A 17,108-nucleotide genomic window follows, 5' to 3' on the forward strand; every position below is an offset into this window, starting at 1 on the left:
GGCTTGCCTTCCCACTTGGTTGGTGGTGGGGCTGGGACAGGCTCTCTGTTTCTATTTTGATTTCAGTTTGGTATTGTAAAATGTACTGTTCTTTTTTGGAACTATTACCTTTATCTTGTACTTTATTAAAATTTCATGAACATTTGTACTTTGCTGACTTGGTTCTTTGTTAAGATGTGATTTTTACCATTTAAAAATTATACTAAAGCAGAAGAATATTCTTTTTAAGTTTTTAAATTTGTTTACTGGACAAAAAGTTGACTTATGTCAATAAAAACAAAAGTACTTAGGGGCGCTTGGGTGGCTTAGTCGGTTAAGCATCTGACTTTAGCCCACATCATGGTCTTGTGGTCCATGAGTTCGAGCCCTGTGTTGGGTTCTGTGCTGACAGCTAAGAGCCTGGAGTCTGCTTCAGATTCTGTGTCTCCCTCTCTCTCTGCCCCTCCCTGGCTTGTGCTCTCTCTTTCTCAAAAATAAATAAACATTAAAAAATACATATATACTTAAAGTTGAAATTGGAGAATTCAAGAATATTGCATTTATCAGTTCAGATCTACTTAGAACATCAGGAAACTTCTTTGTAATTGGAACTGTTAGCATAAAGTCAACTATTTGTGGCAGGCATCATTTGGTCTCAGTGCTTAAGAAAGTCTAAAAAATATTTTTAAGTTATTCTTGAGAAAGAGAGAGAGAGAGGTGGGGAGGGGCAGAGAGAGAGAGGGAGAGAGTGAGCATCCCAAGCAAGCTCTGCACTGTCAGCACAGAGCCCAGATGCAGGCCTAGAACTCATGAACTGTGAGATCATGACCTGAGCCAAAACCAAGAGTCAGTTGCTTAACTGACTGAGCCACTCAGGTGCCCCTAAATGCTAAAGAAAGTCTAGAGGTTGGAGCCACCTGCTCCATTTGCTCCATTTGCAAGCGGCCAAGTCCTCCAGCCTGGCCTGAGGCCATTAATCTTCAAAGAAAGTCCTTCTGTTCAAAACCACTCAGAGTTCATTTTGTATTTTGCCAAATTCTCCTCCCTGAATTCTCCGCTTGTTTGTCCTACAGAATAATTTTTTCACCCCACAGAATAAATAGCATCTCTTCCAAACTGCAGAATACTCGAAGACATCTCTCATATCCCCTTTGTCATTGTTAAACATACTTAATTCCTAAAACTGTTCATGAAATTGCTAAGACTTCATTTTATCAGTAGCCCTCTAAAATGCAGTCAGTAGAACAGAAAGACATGCCTTATAAGTTGGTTTTCATATAAAGAAGATGGCCTCTCAGGCTGGGCTGTGATTTCATTAATACCAATTATCTTGAGTAAATGTTCATAGGGTGGAACATTTAAGCCAACACTTGGAGAGTTGTAGAGATTAGCCAGGGAATGGCCAGGGACGAGTGTTCAGACAGGGAACAGCACCCTGGAGTATGACAGAGGAGAGGGGATGTGGCTACAGCCCAGCACAGGTGTGGAGAGTGGTGAAGCAGGAGCATCTCTAGGCCTGGAGTCTTCACATTCACAGTGAAGGGTTGGTTGGTCCCACTGGTACCCAGTGTCGGGGTAAGCAGTAGAGCCTCTTGGAAAAGATGGATCTCCCAATACACTGTCCCAGGCCTTTTCCAGTGAACCACAAAACCTTGCAGACGTGTGGTGCTATAGTGTGAAGAGGGTCATAATGGGTCCAGTAAAAGTGCTTCATTGTAAACTACCACTTTCACAAAATAGATGGGTTTCCCATTGTCCACTAAAAACCATAAATTAAGAAATTAACGTGACATTGTGTCCTTTTCATTTCCTGCTGAGTCTGTGCGTGTCCTGCTTGGAGACAAGCTTCATCTAGAAGAGCTTTTCTTGGAGTGCCAACTCCTTGCCACTTGGGCCTGCCCTGGGTCCTTAGTCCGCTTCTACCCTGCAGGGTTACATAGAGGACCCCAGGTGAGCTGTCTAGGTGAAGGAGCAGCTGGATACATAAAAGGTTGATGACTTGGGAAATTTTGGTGATTTGTTATTAAGACACTTAAGTGCTCTCCATCTCTCCATCTCTGTCTCAGCAGTGGCCCGCGACATGGCAGGCAGGCACCTGCGGTTTTCACTTCACTATTGATGGGAATAAGAGGTCTTCAGCTAAAGTTTCAGATTCAGTAAGTTTACAACTTTTTGTTCCCTTATAAACGATATGCTTGTCTTAGAGGAATAATGATCTATGCCAGTCTTCAATATATTGGAGTAATACACAGGTCTTATTTAAAGGAAAACATTCTGGTTCCAATAATGCTCTAATTATTTTTAGTGTATAGCACTTAACTGTAGTACAAATGTAAGCATAGTTACTAACATTTTTGCTTATAGTTCTTAAGTATCTATAAACCAGATTAAAATTTAAAGCAGCAAAATAATAAAATACCAGTGACCACTGAACATTATTCGTTGTGACAGATGACATAGGACCCTGAAGCCACTTGTGTGTAGGCTCTTGGCGTTTACTGGGTCTGTTCTGTCCTCTGCTGAAGGCACTAAAATTTGTTTACAAATTCTTTTCTCACAAGCTCACAATAGTTACTGAATACTAGTTGGCACCTTCTCAGTCCAACACAAACATGGTCCTGAAACAGGGTGGTGGTCCTCAGTGCTGAGGCAGTTGCCCAGATGAATCGGAATGTGCCTACCTAATTAAAACAACATATTGGGGCACCTGGGCGGCTCAGTCGGTTAAGCATCCGACTTCAGCTCAGTTCATGACCTCGCGGTTTGGGAGTTGGAGCCCCGCATCAGGCTCTGTGCTGACAGCTTTCGATTCTGGGTCTCCCTCTCTCTGTCCCTCCCCTGCTTGCACTCTGTCTCTCTCTCCTTCAAGAAATAAATAAACATTAAAAAAAAAAATTAACCTTTTCTTGAGAAACTTGCTGACCACAGGTGGAGAATCATGATCTATATACTGCATTATGAGCTTAGATTCACACAAGCATGTGTATGAATATATGGCTGTCAACGGAAAAAGATGAACAGAAAGGATAATGGAGGAGGAAAGCCGTATTTAGAACTAATATTTTGATTTGTGTCGTTGCTTTCCTTTGCTTCCACGGTTCCCTGCTTTGAGGCTGTACCTCTTGTTTTCAACATTTCACTTCATGGTGGGTGTCCCAGGTGCTAGGATGCGTGCTCCCTCTTCGTCGGGTCTGTGTTTCGGTCCTGTCGGTGTGGGGTGTGCCAGCCGCACACTCTGGGTCCTGGCATAGGGGGAGGCCCCTCTGCTGTGGTTGCTCTTTCATCGCTTCTTCCATTTTGTCTGAGCTCTTGCACTGCACCCACCGTCCCAATGTGTGGCATAGGTAAATGGGTGGTTGACAGGTGAATTGTTCTTTCCAGATTTCTACGCAATACCCGGTAGTGGACCATGAATTTGATGCGGTGGTGGTAGGTGCTGGAGGGGCAGGCTTGCGAGCTGCGTTTGGCCTTTCCGAGGCAGGGTTTAACACGGCCTGCGTCACAAAGCTCTTTCCTACGAGATCACACACCGTTGCAGCCCAGGTAAGAGAAAGGGGCCCCCTTAACGGTTTTGGCGCCTGCACAGCAGTGCTCAGTCTTCTGCCACAGGCCTTCTCACTGCACGCCAGCCATGTTCCTGTCTCTTTCTGCTCCTTGCACCCACCTGGCTTACTCGCCTTGGGAGTGTGTTCCCACACTGCCTCCACCCCCACTGCCAGAGTCCCTCCTAGGGCCTCTTATCGCTCTGCCGCTCCAGTCACACTCAGGTCTTCTCTGAGCACCCACCTAATCCTCTGGCCCCCATCATAGTTTGTCTTCACTGTACTTTCCCAATCTAAAATGAGCCTATCTCTGGACTGATTCTCTTGGCCCTGCTGCATCCTTGGCGTGGGCCTCGTTAAGTATGATGATGATGAGCTTTGCTGGTGGCATGAATGTGCAGGACAGAAGAACATTGGCCTTTAAATGCTCAAAATTTAGGGAAGAGGATAAAAGTAAGATGAAAAAGAACACAGTGATTTTATAATTTTGTTTTCTTTCCTGGCACACTGTAGGTGGTACGCAGGTTGTATACAGGTAGTATTCCAAAACTGGAATGAATTGAACTGTTTTTTCCAGTATTTGGAACATATTTCCTCATAGAGATAGCAGAGTGTGGGGTAACTTTCCAGGAACCAGTAAAAGCCACCCTAAATACTGTTGTAGCCTGTATTCAGTATGCAGCAACATTCTTCAGGCACTTAGCTACACAGATACTTTGTTCTAAAACTATGTGTTATAAACTGAAAAATAAATAATGCATACTTTTGAAGATTACATTGTGTCTAAAAGGAAAAATGGATGTAAACATAAGTCTAAATAATGAGAAATAATAGTATATTCAGATAGTGCAATATTAAAACAATAAAAAGTAAGAAATGGATAGCTTAACTTGAATGCTGGTTGGAGAAAGTAAGGTTTAATTGGGGGGATAAGACAGGTGGGGACTGGGCAAGTCTAAAGTGTACTCCTGGCTGGGGGGGGCGGTGGGGCACATGGCTGGCTCAGTCAGTAGAGCGTGCAACTCTTGATCTCAGAGTCGTGAATTAGAGCCCTGGGTTGGGTATAGAGATTGCTTTTTATTTTTCTTTGAGTAGGCTCTGTGCCCAGCATGAAGCCCAGCATGGGGCTTGAACTCTTGACCCTGAGATCAAGACCTGAGCTGAGATCAAGTTGGACACTCAACTGACTGAGCCACTGAGGCGCCCTGAGATTACTTTAGAAAAACAAAATTGTATTTCTTGGGACTCCTGGAAGACCAGCTGTCTGTGGCCCTGATTCTTACTAATAGTAGCAATAAAATAATAGCATGGACATGTGCACTGGGCCAAGTATTTAGTGTTGTTTTAAACTAGGTTTCTCTCTTCGGCTACTACTCTGGTACTTAACAGTTTTTACTAGGACTGTGTTTGGGTTTACAATCGGTGGGGTCGGAGAAGGAGGAGGAAATAACTTGTGACTTTTGCTGCTTGTCTTGTTAGGGTTCCTGGCTTTGTGCTGGTGACTCTTTTCTTGATAACTGAAACATAATGGGAAACTGAGGCACAGCAGCACCAAGTGGGGAAAGAATTCCTGCATGGGTCTGCTTGACTCAGAAGCTTGATTGAGGAACATTTGCAAAAAAGAGGGAAGTCAGAAAATGTGCCTTTTCTTCTCAAAAAGAGATGAGTTATCCGGTTTTAAGTTGGGGAGGAAAAGTGTGAGTGTTACATTTGTCCCTGTACTGCCCTTTTCTGTGACTCTGAGAGACAGACACGGTAGAGAATGTGACTCTGAGTTTAGAGTTTGTTCCTTGACAGTAAGTACTTCTTTAACACATGTCCATAAATGCCACTGGGAACATTTTGTCATAGAATTATCCCAGATAGATTTGCTCAGTGCCTTTTATGTGCCAGGTTTGGAGGTGACGAGCATTGCACATAAAACCTCACTTAACCCTCCAGATGGCTCTCAAGTTCAGCTTCATGTCCCTTCATGGGTAAGGGCACTGAGGCTGAGGGAGGTAAGATTTGGCATCTGTCATGCCTCTCCCTGCTCAGGACGGTCCTGTAACCAACCGGACTGCAGTCAGGTCCCTCACGTGCCGTTGTTGTCAAAATTAGTTGGCTTTCTCTGAATCCAGTTTTGGGCAGTGGGTGGAAGGGGGATGGGCCTGGAAGGTCCAGGGTTCCCTTTCGTAGCCTGTAAGTCTGCCCTGTGTTTACAGGGAGGGATCAATGCTGCTCTGGGGAACATGGAGGAGGACAACTGGAGGTGGCACTTCTACGACACTGTGAAAGGCTCCGACTGGCTGGGGGACCAGGATGCCATCCACTACATGACAGAGCAGGCCCCTGCTTCCGTGGTCGAGGTACTGTCCTTGCATGGTCTGTTTCTGGTAGAAAAGAGAGGTCGAGGCAAATGTGGTCAGCCCAAGGAATGGTAACGAGTTGATGTAACAAGGGAAATCTTTCCTATCATTAACCATTCAGTTCATTTAATAACAAAGTTTTTCTCTTTTCCTGAAGTGTTGAAATTTTCATAGAACGTATTGGTTTGGGTTTACAGGTTTATGTTGAAATTGTTTAGTGTAAATTAGCGATGAATATCCCGATTCCTTCAAGGTACTAGGTGTTTGTTTTCATATTTCACAGCTGGAGAATTATGGCATGCCATTCAGCAGAACTGAAGATGGGAGGATCTACCAGCGTGCTTTTGGTGGACAGAGCCTCAAGTTTGGGAAAGGCGGGCAGGCCCATCGGTGCTGCTGTGTGGCTGACCGCACTGGCCACTCGCTGCTGCACACGTTGTATGGAAGGGTGAGGCCACCCTGGGTGCATGGGGTGACAGGACATGGTCTGGTTAAGCCAGGCATGTGGTGATGAGCTGGAAACAGGCCACTCTGGGACAGGTCAGAAGGTCAGCATGTCAGCCCTGGGGTTGCTTAATAAACAGCAGACTAACATGGCAGGATGTATATTTGTTAGCTATTAATTTGAAAGTGTCTATTTTAGAAAATTAAATTGATCTGCCATACTGAAAGTATAAGAACAGAGCAAGTATTTTAGGACTCAGCACCTCTGAGTTCCTGAACTAATTGATTTAATACTTAAGTGTTCAAACTGGACTAAGGTTTGGGGGACAGTAGTTACTAGATAATCAGGGCCTACTTTGGCATAGCCAAGTAATCAATATTTGGAATCACTCTGATTCATAATAATCAGTATTCTGAATTCTTGCTCTCAAATGGGGACAGATTCTTGATTTGCAAATGTTAGGACCCTGGTGGCAGCTTCGGCTGAGTGCATTGACACATGTGTGCCAGGATCTGCCCATCCTGCAGTATACTGTGTCATGTTGGGGAGCTGGTGGTTTTGTGAGAGCCTTTCATGTTTACTGAGCAGCTACAGCATCTTCTCTGACATGCATGACATGTGTATGTCCTTGTTACAGTCTGATCTGATCATACACCTGAGAGCAGGGTACCTTTCGTGTTGATCCACAACAGCATCAGCACTATGGTTGATGCAAGTAAAGTCTGTGGCTTCTTTTGCAACCCAGGGTTTACCCTGTCCATTTGTTACACACCACATCAGAGCCCTGAACTTGTTCATATGAGCAGTATTGCTGAAATGTTAGTTTCACACCCTAAATGCAATTGAAACTGTGGGATTCTTTTTTCTTTCATGTTTTTTAGTCTCTGCGATATGATACCAGCTATTTTGTAGAGTATTTTGCCTTGGATCTCCTGATGGAAAATGGAGAATGTCGTGGTGTTATTGCGCTGTGCATAGAAGACGGGTCCATCCATCGCATAAGAGCAAAGAACACTGTTGTAGCTACTGGGTAGGAGTGTAACTTGTATTTAGTTTTTCTGTAGGAAAGTTGGGTCTCTGAGTTTCTTTAAAAAAAAAAAAAAAAAAATGGAGGCAGTGACCTAACCCAGGAGCATAATAAACTTTGCCAGTCTCAGTTCCATGTCTCCAAAGGGGACAATCATAGCATCTGCCTCAGGTGGGTGAGGAAGTATCTGTCTTCAGCTTGCACCTGAGAGGACCCTTGAGGAAACGGGTCTGGAGAGTCACGTGACACTTCCTGGCTTAACCTGTCTTTTGCTTTAGTGGACACTGTGTTTATACTGATTTCTGGTGTAGATAAGTGCTGTTTGTTCACACAATGAAACTAAATTACATTTCTTACATTGTCAGTCCGTTATTTTAACCCTTTACAAGAGTGAGTCCATAAAAAGCAAAAATTTCAGCATTAAAGCAGCACACGCTTCTCAGGGAGGTCGTTCAGATAGCATGAAAGTGCCTTGAAGTATAAACGAGAGTGCCTCCTCCGTCTCCCAGGCTCCTGCCCCAGTTGCCAGGGTAGCGCATGCAGACAGCACCTGTCACGGTGCTGCGGGCTGCTCTGTCCACTCTGGTGCCACTAGAAAGGCGATCCTGACGGGACACCATGTGTCACTGCTTTCCTTCTGCTGGCCCGTCTGTTTTCCAGAGGCTACGGGCGCACCTACTTCAGCTGCACATCTGCCCACACCAGCACCGGTGACGGCACCGCCATGGTCACCAGGGCAGGCCTTCCCTGCCAGGACTTGGAGTTCGTTCAGTTTCACCCCACAGGTAGGACGGGACCACTTTCATGGGGTCAGGACTCTCATACCTCTCGATGCCCCTCTGTAGTCCCACACACTAGCACATTCTCAGAGCCGAGCTGGTCATTTGCTCAAGAAAGTTTTTTCCATTTCTCCCAAGGCAGTTTAGGCCACCACCTTGCCTTGGCGATACCTGCTCCAGTCGTAAAGCTGGAGCTTTCTGTAAAGACTGTTCAGTGTTCCTCTCCCCAACTCGATTGTCAGCTCCCGGAGGTGGGGACAGGTGATGCGGTTCACAGTGCCTGGCACATAGTAGGACCTCATCAGTGTTTCCTGAGTGAATGTCCCAAGAGCTGTTGATCAGAGTTGTGGCATGGGCAGATTCCAGTGTTACAGGGAAAACATCAGGCTGTCCAGTAGAGTATAAAGTCGGGACAAGCTATGGCAGATGCGGCCCCCTGAGATGTTAATGACTATGGTGCCAGTTGTGGGCACATTGAGCTCATCTTGCGTCCTCAGACAGTTGAGTGTGCAAATGTGGAGTTCAGACGGGAGGTCTAGGTTGCAGGTGCAGAATTGAGAGAGTTCGTTATTCAGATATGAATTGGAGAGAGAGATCTGCCTCTTGGGACAGGCAAGTCTCATTCTGGACTTTGTTTCTAGTTGCTTTTCTGACCTGTCAACTGAGGGGACACCACACTTTGTGGAAGTAGCCTCCCACCACGCTAAAGAACCAGACCTGGGTTTTCTCTTTGCTCTGTCAGTATATTTTTTCTGATCCCTGGCAGGGATAAAAAGTAAAAAATGTTTTAGGTAGTTTTTTAATACTGGTTTTGGGGGTTTTTGTTTTGTTTTAAAGTTTACTTATTTATTTTGAGAGAGAATATGTGAGCGGGAGAGGAACAGAGAGACCAGGAGAGAGAATCCCAAGCAGGCTCCGTCCTGTCAGCATGGAACCTGACTTGGGGCTCTGTCTCCCAAACTGTGAGATCATGACCTGAGCCAAAATCAAGAGTCAAGACACAATTGACTGAGCCACCCAGGTGCTCCAGGAAATTCTTGTTTTGTTTTTTGTTTTTTTTTTTTCTTTTAAAAGTTTGTTAATTTTTGAGAGAAAGAGACAGTGTGAGCAGGGGAGGGGCACAGAGAGAGACACAGAATCCGAAGCAGGCTCCAGGCCCTGAGCTGTCAGCACAGAGCCTGACTGGGGCTCGACCTCACCAACTGTGAGGTCATGACCTGAACTGAAGTCAGATGTTTAACCAACTGAGCCACTCAGGTGCCCCTGCTTTCTTGTTCTTAAAGCAAGAAAACTCTTCTGGTGTGGTAATGACAGTTTTAACTTTCAGGTGACATTGACATAGGTGTTTGTCTCCTTGTTAAAATTCAGGTGCTTGGCATTCCTTATTGAAGGGACAGTGAGATTAAGGGCACAGACCTGCCTAGTTGCCAGGTGTGCATTTGGCTCTGCCTTCCCAGCTGCAAAACACTGACAAGTTCCTAGGCTATCATCGCTCTCTCTGAAAATAGGGATATTTCCTGGGGTTGTTACAAAACTTAGAGTTGTAGGGGCGCCTGGGTGGCGCAGTCGGTTAAGCGTCCGACTTCAGCCAGGTCACGATCTCGCGGTCCGTGAGTTCGAGCCCCGCGTCAGGCTCTGGGCTGATGGCTCGGAGCCTGGAGCCTGTTTCCGATTCTGTGTCTCCCTCTCTCTCTGCCCCTCTCCCGTTCATGCTCTGTCTCTCTCTGTCCCAAAAATAAATAAAAAACGTTGGAAAAAAAAAAAACAAAAAAAAAAAACTTAGAGTTGTATACAGCAAGTACAGTACAAGTATGAACGGTGGCAATTATTGCTGTTGTTAACCAGTTTTTATTTTTTTTTAAGTTTTTATTTTTATTTATTTTCAAGAGACAGAGACAGAGCATGAGTGGGGGAGGGGCAGAGAGAGGGAGACACAGAATCCAAAGCAGGCTCAGGCTCTGAGCTGTCGGCACAGAGCCCAATGCGGGGCTTGAACCCACAGACCGTGAGATCATGACCTGAGCCAAAGTCGGACACTCAACCGACTAAGCCACCCAGTCGCCCCATTAACCAATTTTTAGATACGAATTTTCCAAGCTGGTTTTTCTTACCTAGTCACAATTTCATGCTATAAAAGAACATTCTACAATTAAAACAAAACCTGAGATATTTAACTCATGCTTGGTTGTGCTGAAAGCTGAAAAGCTGTTGGAATTGGAATATTCAGCCAAGCTGTGTTGTTACTACATTAGCTGCCCTTTCTCCTCACTGCTGCTTCATTGGTGCTTTTTGTTGTCAAAACGTCCTACTATTCCTTACTTCACCTGTCCTTTGTCTTATTCTGTTGTGAGCATCATGCCCCTTGCATACCCTTTTCCTTTCCACCCCCAGAAATGTATTGGAAAAAAATTTGCATTTGAAATATTGACCTAGCAATTGTTAGGTTATAATCATCTAATTAACTGGGTTCTTTGCAGGTATATATGGTGCCGGTTGTCTCATTACAGAAGGGTGCCGTGGAGAGGGAGGCATTCTCATTAACAGTCAAGGCGAAAGATTCATGGAGCGATATGCCCCGGTTGCAAAGGACCTGGCATCCAGAGACGTCGTGTCTCGGTCCATGACTCTGGAAATACGTGAAGGAAGGTCTGTGTCATTCTATCCAAAGGTGTCTGAGTGCACACACACACACATGCATACCCTCCTTTCTCTTTGGTGGCTGCTATTCATGTCTACATGTGCACATGGGCTTGTGTGGCTTCTGTGTGAGTTTTAGCAACTCACCTACCCCACCCAACTCTGCGTAGGCTACCTCTCCGCCCCTTCGATGGGCCTTCGATGCTGTTTGGGGACCCACATGCGTTCGAGACCTTCACTGTGCAGGCTCTTGAGTGCCAGTGCTGCCTTACGATGGTGATCTTTCTTGTATCTTTGATGTTATCACTTCTAGAGATTTTATATTTGGAGTGTTTGCATTAAAAGGACTTTCTAATGCATTTACCAAGGAAAACAGCTAATTGTGACTTCCTAAGACTAGAGTATGAGCTCAGTGAGGGCTGGAAGTCTGTCCATGTTCTGGCTGTGTCCTACCACATTCAGTCTACCCTGTCACAGAGCAGGTGCTCAGAGGAGATGCCGTCACAGAGCAGGTGCTCAGAGATATGAAGAATGGATGGCCACAAGTGAAGGGAAATTTTGTACAGCATAAAAAAATGTGAAACTCATAGTCTCACCTTTTCTATAATTGCCGTTTTTTGCCTCACACCGCGATGTCCTTTTCCACCAGAGGCTGTGGCCCTGAAAAAGATCACGTCTACCTGCAGTTGCACCACCTACCCCCAGAGCAGCTGGCCATACGGCTGCCTGGCATTTCAGAGACGGCCATGATCTTCGCAGGTGTAGATGTCACCAAGGAGCCCATCCCCGTCCTTCCCACCGTGCATTATAACATGGGCGGCATTCCCACCAACTACAAGGGGCAGGTGACCAAACCAAGACCCTTCCACAGTGGGAAAGAGGGCGGGAATGATACAGGTGCCCTTGCGAGCTCAGAGAAGACCGACGTTTTCCTCAGAAGGCACTGTGTTGTTGGACAGGCTGCACTTCCCTTGAGTAGATGCTGCCAGAGGGCAGGGGGCTCGGCCACCTTTCAGCTTTCACTTTTCACTCCGTAGTGATGAGTAGTTACTGATAACTTACTGATCCCTCCATAGTAGACAGTCATAGATGTAATATCATTGTTTTTCCCAGCTTATAATTTATTTTACCGTATGATCTCTTGTTACTTTTACTGCAGCCTTGTAAATTGTATTCTCTTTACAACAAGTACCTTCGAGGGGTTTGTAGTTCACCCAGAGCTTTTTGGTTCTTGACTTTTTTGGCCTGTCCTTAGGCGAGGTGACTGGAGATTACGTTCATAGATGAGTAATAGGCTGGAAGCATCTGAGTTACAACTCAAGTCTGCCCTACTCCCTTCCCTTCATTCGAATCCAGAGTCAGAGTGAGGGAGTAGGGGATCAGTTAGAGGTGGTGAGTGAGGTTTCTCGTGAGCGGTAGGTGTGGGATTAAAATCACAGGTGCTGCCACATGGGATCCTTTGATCTCTCTTGGCCTGGGGTGGCTGAGTGTCTGGGTGCAGAGGGCGGAGACTGGACTGACACAGAGAGTTCCCTGTAGGTGAGAGCAGATCTGGCCTTCACCTGCCCTCCTCCCTCTGCCCCTGCATGCAGACACCCCACCGCAGGAAGCAGTCCTGTGCAGACTTTGCTCCTAAGTCTTCAGTCTTCCTTCCACAGGTTCTGAGGCATGTGAATGGCCAGGATCAGATCGTGCCCGGCCTGTATGCCTGTGGGGAGGCTGCCTGCGCCTCCGTGCATGGTGCCAACCGTCTTGGGGCAAACTCACTCTTGGATCTGGTTGTCTTTGGTCGGGCGTGTGCCCTGAGTATCGCGGAGTCCTGCAGACCCGGTATGTGTTTCTCCAGGCTGTTTCAGGAGGCAAGAGGTTGCCATGTCTTGATTTGTAATTGGAAATTTGTTTAGTGATCATGAAGGGGGTAGTCTCTTTTTACCCCCTATAAGTGAGGAAACAGCAATCAGAAATTTATATGGTGATAGACTTGAGACTAGACACAGGTTGGGTGAGGGTCTTAACAATTAAGAAGGTAACCTGGTTTTGGTCAGATTCTGTCCTATAGTCCTTGTGCTCTGCTTAGAAAAGTCATTGTTAGGGAGTTATTTTAAGGGGAGGTTTATCACATAGTTGCTTGCTCAATATAAATTACTTATTTGTAGTAAAATATTTTAAACAGGTATGACGATAGAGTAGTTTTCAGTACTTATGGAAAAGTAATTTAGATTCTAAAAACAAAATATAAATGCCCTATTAAAGCAGAAAGGGAGGACGTAATGTACACAAAACAGAGGATTGGGTCATATCCGTCCCTGCATTGATACAGTGGATTCAAGTCAGTGATTGCGTTCTTCTGTTAAAATAATCTGCTGAGGAAAAAATGCCATGTGCTAGAAGGGTGAGTCCCACTGTGAACAGGACACTTACTGTCGCTTTGACATTCAGAGGGTCTTCATGTAGATTGTGTTGGCCCATTTGCTCACAACATGTGAGGGGAAGTCACTGTTTCCAAGGGAAGTGTCGTGGGATCCCCAGGCCTCTGCTCTTCTCGTTATGCTTCGTTGACGGTGACTATTTAGTATCAGTTGTGCTATTTTTATTGTACAAAAGCTTTTCGTATGGACTTTTAAGTTGGTGAAAATCTTACTATCCCATTAGTTAAACACAGCCCTTAGTATACCATGCCGTGCTCCCCTTTACGTGTGCAGTTAGCAGATATATGTAAGGAGAAGGACAGTTGTATTTTCAGACACCCTCTCCCTTGCTCTGACTACAAGTCCAGGCTGTGAAGGGCAGATGTGGGGCCCTGTCCCAGTGTTTGCTGCAGAGGCAGGAGTTGAACCCACCTGGTCTGATACCAAATCTAATGCTCATTTCACTATAGCAGTGAAGCCTGAAATCAGATCTCAGAGGAAAGCAGAAAATTCGAGGTTTCTTTTCTTTGAAAAAGAGAAAAAGGAAGTTTTGTAAGAATATCTTTACTTTCGGGGCATCTCACTCTGATCCCAGGGTCATGGGATTGAGCCCCACATTAGGGGCTTGGAACCTGCTCAGGATTCTCTCCCTCTGCTCCTTTGCTCACACATGCACTCATTCTCTCTCTCTCTCTCTCTCTCTCTCTCTCACTCTCTCAAAAAAAAAAAAACAAATTTTTTTTTAATATTGTTAGAAAAGATGAATATCTTGTACTTTTATATCTGAAGGATCAGTATACAGTTTTAAAAAGTTTTTTAAACTTAGCAGTAAAAAGGAACAAATTACTCCTACATGCAACAACACAAATGCATTTCAAAACATATGAGGTTGTGTGATCCAAGCTTAAAAGGCTATATACATACACCTAACTGTTTACATAACATCTTGGAGGAGACAGAACTAGGGAATAACACGGCTTGGTGGTTGCCGTCCTGTTCATGGTGGAGCTTGTGTGACTCTGTGAGGCAAGATGTGCAAAACTCTACACCAAAAATGATAATTCTACTTTAACTTTTAAAACCAAAAAAAAGGAAGAGCATCACTGTATTTTCCCAAATATGAATATTTTAAACATTAAAACGTTTAAACCTTAATCTGGATCCTATTATGATGGTTACAGGAATCCATACCATGTGTCAACATTTGTAGAACTATGCACCTAAAGAAAAATAATTTTGGTAAATGATCACTTTTTAAAAACGTTAAAAACAAAAGCAGAAGAAACCACAACCAGGGGCACCTGGGTGGGTCAGTCAGTTGTGTCCAACTTCGGCTCAGGTCATGATATAACAGTTTGTGGGTTCGAGCCCCGTGTCAGGCTCTGTGCTGACAGCCCAGAGCCTGGAGCCTGCTTCGGATTCTGTGTCTCCCCCGCCCCACTCTGCTTGTACTCTGTGTCTCTCAAAAATGAATAAACATTATAAAAAAAAGAAGAAGAAGAAACTGTAACCAGCCTAAAATTGGGGCATGTCACATGAGAGACCATTGCCCTGGCCCCTTGCAGAGAGCATCTGTGAGCAGCCCAACTTTACCTGCAAACCTTTGTTTCCTGTTTTTCATACCTTCTGCCCCTTTTACCTCTTGAAAAAAATACATTTCAAAACATGTTACCCCCCCCCCCCCAAAAAAAAACCTTTAAAAAATCTTCAAAACATTTATCTTTATTTTTTAGAAAAGCAAGAAGAGCAAATCTTGAGGTTTGGGTAAGCAGATATAAGGGTCTGAATCAGCAAGAGACTTTTAAACGTGCCAGACCAGGTCCTCCCTCATCTTTGAATGAGGACCACGTCGTGGTGGGGGTGGGTGGTGGTGGCAGAATTGTTGGAAACTGCTCACTACCTGAAGGTGCCAGTTCTCCCTTCTGTAGAGTAATACTGCAAGGTGTCTTTGCACAAATCTAATTTTTAAGCTTAAGAATAGTTTCTGTTTTGTTCAAAGATTTCTTACTGGATACCTCCTCCTTGCCAGAAATTTTGTCTTTATATGTTTATGGCCCCAAGTCAATATGTGGTGCTTCAGTTAAAGGATGGCTTGGGTGGAACATTCGCTCAGGTTATGGGTACAGTTTCCAAAAGCCATTAAATTCTAGCTTTTTGTTTGTATATTTTTTAAGGAGATAAAGTTCCTCCAATTAAACCAAATGCTGGAGAAGAGTCTGTCATGAATCTTGATAAGTTGAGGTTTGCTGATGGAACCCTAAGAACATCAGAACTACGACTCAACATGCAGAAGGTAAGCACCTGTGCTCTGAAGTGAGCAGGCCATTGTGTCCACAGTCCTGTGCCAGGCCCGGGTTGAGTAGCAAGAGGACACATTGCACACAGAAGGCCGCAGGTAGCAGCCCAGGGCGGAAACTACAACTTCTACATCCCACCGTGCTTGTATGTGGCTCCTCAGACCCTCTCTTCTGTTGTGTGTATGTCACAGCCTGAAGGGGGAGAGAGAGTGGAAGGTCCAAGAAGGTCCCAGCTGGGAACTTCCTTATACCAGGCTTCCTGAAAGCCCAGCACATCTCATTGCCAAGAAGTTAATCCTATCATCACACCCAGCTTCTAGCAACTCTGGGAAATGTCTTTAAACTGGGGCCACTGTATCCCCTAAATAAAGTCACGAAGAGTGGAGAGTGTGGGTTTTGGGAGGAAATGGTAATCTGTGCACTAGTTGTCGTCACAGTATTTATCTTCTAGATCAGCATGTCTGATGGGATGTTCTCTGAGGATGGGAACATGTGTCTTTGACCACATGTGACTGTGCAGCATGTGAAATGTGGCTAGTGTGACTAAAGAACTGAGTTTTATTCAGTTTCAATTTAATATAAATCGCTACACATGGTTACTGCATTGGATAACGCAGGTTTAGATCAATAAAAGTAGTATGTAAAACAGCTAGGGATCCATCAGGTTCTCCGACTACAGAGATCCTTGGTCCATAAGTAAGATCTCTGTCCACTTGAAATTATTTGTAAGAATTTGTGGAGGCATTTTCCAAAAAGAAGCCACCCTTTGCTTTAGTCACATTCTGATAAGGAGTCCAGTGGCACAAATGCTCACCACCAAAAGTTGCACCATGCAGCTTTTATAGGACTGTGTGGTTCTGTGTTCAGGTGAGACTGGGCTTCAGGGAGGCTTCCTGGAAAGGTAAGGCAAATAGCATGTGTGAAGGACAAAGGTATGTTTAAGGAAACCAGTCAAGTGATCTGTGCAGGACTTTTGTGGGGTACTGATACCAGGAGTTGGGAGGCCAGCTAGGACAGATGTAATCATTGCACTGGATAGTAGGAACTTCCGTTTGGATATGGAAATGGTGAATCCATGAGAGATTTTGAAATAGGAAACCTTAGAGGTATTCCCACTAAATAAGGCACGTACAGATCTTTGACTTACAATGGGGTTATGTCCTGAAAAAATGCATTTAACACACCTGTCTTACTGAACATTCGCCTAGCTGGCCTTAAATGTGCTCAGAGCACCTAGGTTAGCTTGCAGTAGGGAAAGTTCATCTGACATGAAGCCTATTTTATAACAGGGTGTGGTCTGTCTCACGTAATTTATTGAATACTGTACTGGAAGTGAAAAACAGTGGTTGTGTGAGTGGAGATGGTTATTGAGCCTCAGGATCATGGGGCTCAGTGGGAGCTGCAGCTGCTACCACCACCCAGAGTCATGAGAGTGTGCCCTAATGCACACTGCTAGCCTGGGAAAAGGTGACAGTTCCCGGTACAGTTTCTCTGAATGCAGATCCCTTTTGTTTCCTTGTAAAGTTGAAAAATCATTGCTCAAACCCTCATAGGTTAGGGACCATCTGAATTGGTATCTGCTGTGTGCCAGGCAGTATTCTAGATGCCCGAGTCATCCAAAGAAAACAAAAAATCCTGCCCTCGTG

General features: G+C 44.9%; 1 protein-coding gene across 2 annotated transcripts in view; it reads left to right on the plus strand.

Annotated features, from left to right (window-relative positions):
- The window catches only part of SDHA (succinate dehydrogenase complex flavoprotein subunit A), a 30,260-nt gene that overhangs the window by 5,081 nt on the left and 8,071 nt on the right, over positions 1-17,108 (plus strand). The window contains exons 2-11 of one of the 2 annotated variants that reach the window (XM_058706817.1): positions 2,049-2,135; positions 3,361-3,522; positions 5,726-5,869; positions 6,153-6,317; positions 7,196-7,344; positions 8,002-8,126; positions 10,598-10,766; positions 11,407-11,602; positions 12,416-12,587; positions 15,340-15,458. In XM_058706817.1, the coding sequence (XP_058562800.1) occupies positions 2,049-2,135; positions 3,361-3,522; positions 5,726-5,869; positions 6,153-6,317; positions 7,196-7,344; positions 8,002-8,126; positions 10,598-10,766; positions 11,407-11,602; positions 12,416-12,587; positions 15,340-15,458 (1,488 nt within the window). Of the gene's footprint in view, positions 1-2,045; positions 2,136-3,360; positions 3,523-5,725; positions 5,870-6,152; positions 6,318-7,195; positions 7,345-8,001; positions 8,127-10,597; positions 10,767-11,406; positions 11,603-12,415; positions 12,588-15,339; positions 15,459-17,108 lie in introns of both variants that reach the window. The other variant, XM_058706732.1, reaches the window with a different exon arrangement.

This window comes from Neofelis nebulosa, chromosome 1 (assembly GCF_028018385.1).
Source record: "Neofelis nebulosa isolate mNeoNeb1 chromosome 1, mNeoNeb1.pri, whole genome shotgun sequence".
Classification (NCBI taxonomy): domain Eukaryota; kingdom Metazoa; phylum Chordata; class Mammalia; order Carnivora; family Felidae; genus Neofelis; species Neofelis nebulosa.